The 8618-nt window shown below is 35.4% G+C and overlaps 1 protein-coding gene across 1 annotated transcript; it reads left to right on the top strand.

Moving 5' to 3' along the window:
• Positions 1-452: 452 nt before the first annotated feature.
• Positions 453-6218, top strand: CMAS (cytidine monophosphate N-acetylneuraminic acid synthetase; the record flags this gene model as incomplete). Its single annotated transcript, XM_010185781.1, has 6 exons — positions 453-516; positions 864-997; positions 2292-2386; positions 3150-3321; positions 5101-5251; positions 5968-6218. Coding segments are annotated over 6 exons (828 nt in total), but the record flags the coding sequence as incomplete, so codon positions are not given.
• Between the last annotated feature and the right edge of the window lie 2400 nt (positions 6219-8618).

Genomic DNA, 8618 nt, shown 5'->3' with positions numbered 1-8618 from the left:
AGTGCCCTCTAACTTTTTGATGGTTACTAAATAGATCGTGAGACCTGGTGACTTTCAGCTGCTCTGTGCGTATGAATTTGGGTCACGTAAGGACGAAAGCCTCTAGTCTTTCTGCTGCATGCATTTCTGGCATTGTTTACAATATGGGATCTTGTAGGATTGTGTTTGTTAAAAGACACTTGTTTGTTTATTTATGGACACTAATTAAACCACTTATGAAAAGTTAATATAACGTGTATTCTTAAATTTGAGGTATTTTGGGGAAGTGCTGAGATGTAATCACCTGCAAAATTTCTTCGCATATTCTCTTTTTTCACCTTCCACATCTCAGGTTGGTCCTCTCAGCGTTCAGTCAGGATTCAGTCCTGATTTTAGGTGTAGGTAGCTGAATGAGGGTTTTTTTCTCCTGTTTACTCTCGCTGTGAGTTAACCGCCTTTTGATTTTGTCCTAGGAGTTAGAGTACAGAAAGAGAGAGCAGTTTTTGATTCGCATTGACAAGGACAGTATAGAAGAACGTGTGTCCCCCCTACTCCCTTAAGTAACCAGTTCTGGAGCTGATGACCTCTCAGGTTTTGTTTTTTTGGTTTGTTTGTTGTTTTGTTTTGTTTTTAGTTGGATTGAAATATTTCCTTTTCTGCTGCTAGAAATGCAGGGCTGTCCTCCAGTTTGTTATCCACAGTCTCAAGAAAGAGCAAGCAGTTCAGTGATTCTTTGTAAAGCTAAGCAACAAGAGGCAGCAACGAAAGAAGTTGGTGACTGCATTGCATCCTTAATTTCTCAGCAGAAAGCTATTTAAAGAGAGTTAAGTGACTCTGAACAGAGATTCAGGAAAATTTATTTTGTTATTTTTCTCTGTTAACAGAAAACAAAATGACAGAGCCCCAGAACCTAGATCCAGCAAAACGGTACCGGAGGCAGGATTGGCCTGGAGAGCTGTATGAAAATGGCTCATTTTATTTTGCCAAGAGACATTTGATTGAGAGAGGCTACTTGCAGGTTAGTGCTTCTGTTTATCATGCTCTTTCAAACAATACATCTTTTACTTCTGTTATACAAGGTTCTGAATTCAATAATGTATTTCTATTTCTGATGCAGTCAGCATCTTAAGTCAGCTGCTTATTATATGTAACTTAACAGGGCTAGCTGCAGCTAGAGCAGTTCCAGTAACGGCACCCTCCGCAACAAATGAATTTATACAAATAATATTGAGTGGTATATAGCTATAAGCCTATAAAACAATACAATATTGAGTTTCACATCAGTTCACCAGGATGTAAGTGCATATTTTATAATTCATTTTAGTGTTATTAAGGTAGTGAAACTGGCCTTCATGCAGTGTCACAGGCTTCTCAGATAATCTGTAAACTTAGATTCTTGTCCAGTTTAGTCTTACACCAATTTTGTACCATAACTTAAACAGTCTTTCTTCCCTTTCCTGATGTTTTGGTCCCAGTGTAGTAATGCAGAACAAATGTATTTACTTCAGCTTTCGTTTTGCTTGTCTACAAGTGTGGTCTCTTTGTTTTCTCATGCAAGACAAGTTCTCCTTGTCTTATTATCCTTACAGATAATTACCAGTATTTGTCAGCAGAATAATAAAAAAAAAGCCTAATGTAGATATTTCTGTATTTCTAATGGAAATATCTTACTTAGGTACATCAAGAATACCAGGTTCTTATTCCTCTCTCTTTCAGATACCTCACTAGTGCAGAGATACTAACTTTAGGTCTCTATAGTTTGCACAGACCCGTGTTGTGCCAGCTAGTGCTGTGTGAACTTGCAAGCATTCATCTGAATAGTACAATTGTGTTCAATTCTACATTTTATGAAGGTTGGGCCACTAACTCTCTGAGGATCAGGGCATTTAGTTTTTTTAATTACATTGTGCTATGGTGGATATTTTTCCAATTGAAATTAAGTCTTTGCGTAGATAGCAAACAAAAAAAATAAGCATACTCTTACTAAATAAATGCTAAAGGTATTACTATCTTATTGTAATAAAACAGTGAAATCAGTGTGGTGTAATGACTGTAATACATAACATCTTTCTTACACGCTTTCTCTAGTTGTAAAATGAAAATACTTATTAACTCTTGCCCATGGAAAGTTGTTTCAAATGTTCGGTTCTTTGTCACTGGCAAAACACCATTATTGATGGTTCACTTGTATTTAAGCTACTGTGACCACCGTGTAACATTATACTTAGCTTTCATTATATGGTACTAAATTGTACAGTTTTGTATTTGCATTAACCCAAACATAACATTTTAATGGGTTCTATTTTATTTAGGGTGGTAAAATGGCCTACTATGAAATGCGTGCAGAGCACAGTGTGGATATTGATATAGACATTGATTGGCCTATTGCAGAGCAGAGAGTATTGAGGTAGAAGCACTTTTTATTCCTTTATTTCTTTGATATTGTTCATTGTTTCAATGTATTGTCATGTGAATTCATAATGTAATGTAAGTAATCAAGATCAAAGATAATTGGACAACTTTATTTCCATCTATCATCCAGTTTTTCTTATCTCTGTTGAAATCATCTGAATTACCTTTGCTATATGTTGAGGTGGAGATTTTGTTTTGTTGGTTTTGTTTTGTTTTAAATGTTCAGCCTAGGGAAAAGTGTAAGCCCCACTATACCACAGCAATGTATCAGCATGATCTCTGGCTTTTCCAGCTGAGTTGTCTTAGGCTTCCATGGTCTGGGCCACATTTACTGATGCACATGACTGAGAGTGTTCATGTAGAAGCATAATCATCTTGTCAGCTGCGTTTTCTTTGCAGCTACTCTGCGGCTCTCTAAGGAAATAATGTGTGGGAATGGAATATGTTGTCTGTGCCTTTTTCATCCTTTACTTCATTTTGGTTTTGCCCCAGATAAGTGCTGCAGAACATAACCTCTTAAGGAAATTAATCTCATCATAATTTTTAAATGGACAACGTAACAGAGCTGTATTTTTTAATTATGTTTTTTTCTTTGAAGAGGGAGAATACAGTTGGAGAGTGACAATGATGAGCAATGGGATTAGAAAAAAAAGAATTTAAGAACTGAGTCTTCTGTTTGAAGATCACATTTGTATTTGATATATTTGGTTTCTACTATGCAAAAACTTTGATCCTAAAAAGCTAACTTCTTTGTCTAGCTTTGGATATTTTGGCAAAGAGCCATTAAAAGAAGTGAAGCTGTTGGTTTGCAGTATTGATGGATGCCTGACGAATGGTCGCATTTATGTGACAGAAGATCAGAAGGAAATGGTCTCCTATGATTACAGAGATATTGTTGGTATCGATCTATTAAAGAAAAGAGGAATCCAAGTAAGTGTTGTTCTGAAGTGTGAAGCTTTATTTCTGATGTAACCTGAACATTAGAAGTTTCTAAAACCCTGCAGCATATAAGTTGGAAGTTTCTTCAGAGAGCTTTTTATCAAGAAGCATAATGCATTGGTTCAGGGTTGGGACAAATACTGTCCTTGAATCCCTTAGAGGAAAATAAGTCTTTTGAGAAAGTTCTCAATCTCATTCTCTTTTTGTGCTGAAAAGAATGAGGGTCGAAATTTTTGTGGTGTTTTGCTAGTACAAATCCTACTGTGTTCTCTGTAGTCTAGACACTCATTAATTAGAAGTTGGCCTTACCAAGCGGGGATATGTTGTTACCTTTTGGCTATAGAAGAGTAAGAAATACCCAGGCAAACTACTGGGTTCATCCTAAATCACCCATGATTGTTGCAAGGAGGGGAAATCAAACCCCAAACACTTTTGTCTGTGTAATGCTATGAAATTGCAAGAATTCACTATAAGTGAAAAACTGAAACAACACAGATTCTAACATGATGACTTTCATTATTATTGATTATAACTACTGCTACTAAATTCTGCAGCTCAGAATATTTGCTTGCTTTTATATAAAATTAGCCTCCTGGCTACTTTGTCTGTGCTGCTGCCTCTGATATAGCTAGAATAATTTTTTGGGCTAAGAACTAAGTACAGATTTAGGCTGCCTTCAAAGAGCTGTAACACAATCCTGTTGCAGATAGAGATAGGTATAGATAAGACAACGGTAGTTATACCCCAAGTAGTCTTCTCCAGAAAAATTCTTGGAGTCGGTTAGATGAGATATTCATGACATACTTTGATGCAGCTGTTGCTGCATTGGGGCAATGAAATGGAGTAGATGAATTTTCAAAATTCCCTCAGCTTCATTTTCTGTGAAGCAAAAGGAGGAGTAAGCTTGTAATTGTCATTTTGTTGCCTGTGGGAGCCCGTTTCCATACTTGGTGTGATTTGGAATCTTTTGTTAAAAACCTCTTGGTCTTGATGCTGTAGTTTATGTATTTCTAGTATATGTTGCTGATATACTTTTAATTTGTGCACCACTCCCATTTATTCTGTACTTAAAATCAGTGCCAAGTATTTGTTAGCAAAAAGCTGTTAGGGAAGATAAGCTTGTCCACAGCTTGGACAAAGAACTTGGAGGGGTTGTGTTTGAGATATTTAAAGATCTTGCGGCAATAATCTTCTGGTTTTAGCTTATCTTGTACATCGTTTCTGAAATTTCAAATTTGGAATGACCTTCCAGAGATTAATGTGCCGTGCCACTTCAGTCTGTTTAATGGTCTGTTGAAGCTCCGAAGTCCTACTGTAAGTAAAATGATGCTAGAGGAGCCATGGAAAATACTTCATAATCGTCTACAAATATTACAGAAATATTCCTTGGGATTCTCTTATTGTCTGCTGTAGCTTAGTTAGATGATACTGCACGAGATAGCATGCCACTGTACTGTGATATCCAGTATTTTATTTGGAACTTGTTGGATTTAAAAAGACAAGTGTAAATTTCCCTTTTTTTTTTTGACTCCCAAGGAGGCCTACAGAATGGTGTTTTACTTTCCCAAAGCAACTTCAAGACTGTGATGTAGTTTTGGATGCTAATTCCTTCTGCTCTGAGTTTTGATTGAATAAATCAGTTATTCAGTGCTTTTCTGCTAACTGATAGCACTTCTACAAGCAAGATTTCTACTTTTTTTTTAATAAATCAACTTACATGTCTATTTCTTTGTATGTAGAATTAATTCTAACTCTACTTTATTTTAATAGGTTCGGCTTATCTCTGAAAGAGATTGTTCAAAAACACTGTCAGCCATGCAGCTGGGATGTATAGCAAAAGTTAGTGCTACAAATAAATTGCAAGTCCTGGAAGACTGGCAAAAAGACATGGGTTTGAGCTGGAAAGAAATTGCTTACTTAGGTCAGTTCTTTTTCTTGGTAGTAAAATTTCCTGTAGTGTACAAACTTCGCAGTGCTGCTCAGCTTTAAAACGCTTTTATCTTTGTTAATACACTAAACTTAATGAGATTGATGTGCAAATTACAGCACACAATCACCAAAAGCAGGTATGTATTTTAAGACTTATTAGATTATAATCTAAATATGAAAAGCATTGATGAATCAGTGCCTAATTTGGTAAGAGAAGTCTTAGCTGTTTTTATAATGAGATTTAGGAAAGCTTTTGATATTACACAAGCTTACAGTATACAGCTGTCAGTTTTGAACTGATTCTGGTTCATTTCACATGGATATTGTATAGATTGTATTCTGAAATGGAAACAAGAAATGGACAGAATTATAACTGAAAGTTATATGATTCTGTACGAAACTGTGTTTCAGTGGCAGCTTCAGTATACAGTCCTGCAAATGCTTACTCAGTTGCTCAAATAATTTTACTACTCTTTAAAGTATCTTTCTCTTTTCCGGAGACTGTGTTAAGTGTGATCAGTATTTACACGTATCCCTAAGGTTTTCCAAGAACTGACATGTGTAAAGGGCTGTTGAGCTGCTGAGTTTAAAATTGTGGCAAGAATACAAATTTTTAAAAATAGATTAATATGCACTCAGAAAAATACTGAGTTTGTTCAGTTTTTCCCCTCTGTGCTATTTTGCCTTGTCTGTCATCTTTCTTAACAGGAAATGAAGAATCTGATATGGAATGCCTGAAGAAAGCTGGCATGAGTGGGGTGCCTGCTGATGCATGTACCATTGCTCAGAAGGCTGCTGCTTATATTTGTAAAAGCAACGGTGGCTGTGGAGCTGTCCGGGAGTTTGCAGAACACATATTCCTGTTGTTAGAAAAAGTGAACTCTGCAAGAAAGTCAGCAGGAAAGGAAACGGGGAAATGAAAACACCAGGAGAGGAAATAAGGAACTAATGAAAAGAGAGTAACACAGCTGATCAGTCCTTCTTTTCTTCTTCACCTCTCAGTAAGGCTGTATCCCAAAGGATGGCTTAACTTTCAAGTTTTACATTGCAATAGAGTTAAAAAGATGTTTCCTTCTAATATAAGACCAGCTTTGATTAAGTGTTGATACTTGTGATTGTATGCTGATAATCATGATGGTGTTCATGATTATTTTAGAAGTCATTTAAGTGCAAGGGAAGGAATGTTGCAAAAGGTAGTGCCCTATAAATCTACTCTTAATCATTACACCTGTCCTACAGGAATGGTTTTATTTAATAATCTGAATATTTTCAGGGATCAATGATTTTGCATGACTTGAGGATTTGTAATTCAGACTTTCAAAAAATATATTGTTAGTTTTGCTCATTTGGTTTACACTTCATGTATCAAATGTCAAGATGTTGTAGTTATGTGCTTGCTATCCCTAATAAGGAAGAATTTTAGCATATGCTGGAGAAATCAGGTGTAAAATAACGGTCAAACTTACTATATTTTTAAAAGGCAACTGAGTTACTGTAAAACTAGTTAATATTAGTATTGGGTAAGAAAAGCACTTAAGCATGTGTTCAGTTTTACGTTCATAAATAATTAAATGGCATTTGGAATTGTGCCTCTTGTCTTTGAATCTGTTTATGCTGGGGTTTTTTTTAAGTGCTTAAATTAACATACCCAAATACTTCACCAAATTTAGAGTTAAATTTTCCATTAACGTTGACATCTTTCCTTTGCAGAAGCTTGGTTTCTTTCTATGAAGGCTTTATTACAAAGAGTGATGAGTAAAAAAAACCAACTTTAATGTTTATGATATGGTATATTTATTGTATGCTGTTTAAAAGAAACCATAGTTGTTGATTGTGGGTTTATATAAAATATGCATTCAGACAATTTTTAGCATGTTAATTTAAAGCTAATGTATAAGTATGGTTGTATTTATGGAAAATTCAATTTTTACTGTGTCCTGATTTAAAGAACTCGGTATCTGTAAAAATTTGTAGAATGGACACTAAAAATGTGCTTCAGTTTTCAATCCTAGTATTTATCAGTGAGTCAAGTTCTATCTTGTGTTATGCTAAAAAATAAAAAATACCTGTGGTACACAGGCAGCTCCTACTGAGGTGAATAATAATGGCTCATAATTTTATTTTGTTTTTCTGCTAGACACCCAAAATATAATATCACCTGATATATTGCCCTCTGATTAACTTTCTTTACTTCCTTTTACAAAGCAAAATTTTATACCAAAATTATTTTACTGCCTATATGCAGTAGCAAGTTTAACAGAAAAATAGTACCAATCAGCTCTAAGTTATCATTTAAGTATTTCCTTTCAGTGAGGTTTTAGGTTTCTGCGCTGGATATATATCACGGGCTTTAATAGCAGGAGAGCCACATTTTGGACAGAGCTATGGACTTTGGTATAGATAGATGAATTATTTTACTTATATAGACTGTGAAGCTTCAGAAGTCTGGATTGGATGAACAATTCAGATTTGATAATGTCATATGATATTGGTCGAATTTTTGGTTACTTCACCTTTTATCGTCAAGTAACTTGCTGACTTCAAGAAGTTTCCTGTGAACAGATAGCTTTAAACAAGGTGATTTGACCAACTTGAATCTCATTCCTTTTATGTTAGAGAAAGCAAAAATATGAGTGTGATTATAATAGAAATATGAGGTGGCAGTAGAGTTTGTACCTTACTGTTTGAATCAAGAACTCTTCTAATGTTTCAGCTGCTCGCTGAATGTGCTGCAATATACATTGTCTCTACCCAAAATTTCTACATGTATCTAAAATAAATGCAGAAACAGTTTTGTGTGAGTGTTGGTAAAAAAGCAGAAAGAAATGGTAGCTAATGTGTTTTCACTTTGACAAATTCTTGCTTGGAAAAAGATGGCATAATCTTACATTGGTCTTATAGGAAGAATATGAAGAATAAAAGAGCTGTAGAGACTAAATACAAAATAAAGCCTGTTTGAGAGTATGGGAGATGAATGATCTGCTGCCTGAATGTTTCAGATTTGTATTGCCCACAATGCAAGTGAAAACCTTACTATAAACGAGTAGCAAGAGTGATGCCTTAATTACTCCTCTTGATTTTATAGAGGATGCTCAATCATAATGAAGGATTTAGGGGTCACAGAGGCAGAGAGAGTGAAGATATGAGTCACCCTGAAGGAGAAATCCCAGATCCTGGGCCACCTTCCAAAGTGTGTTATCATTTGCCAGTGCCTGTTGTTTCAGTATGTATCTTGGCACCATGATTGCCTTTCATTAGAAGTAAGTAGTTCACTCAGATTAGATTTCAGTGGTCATTTTTGTTATAGTGGGCTATTTCTGGAATAATCTCTTTTGGTCATGTGAGCACTTGTTTTTTTT

This window comes from Mesitornis unicolor, unplaced genomic scaffold, assembly GCF_000695765.1.
Source record: "Mesitornis unicolor isolate BGI_N332 unplaced genomic scaffold, ASM69576v1 scaffold53425, whole genome shotgun sequence".
Classification (NCBI taxonomy): Eukaryota; Metazoa; Chordata; class Aves; order Mesitornithiformes; family Mesitornithidae; genus Mesitornis; species Mesitornis unicolor.
This window is presented reverse-complemented; position numbering and strand designations above follow the sequence as displayed.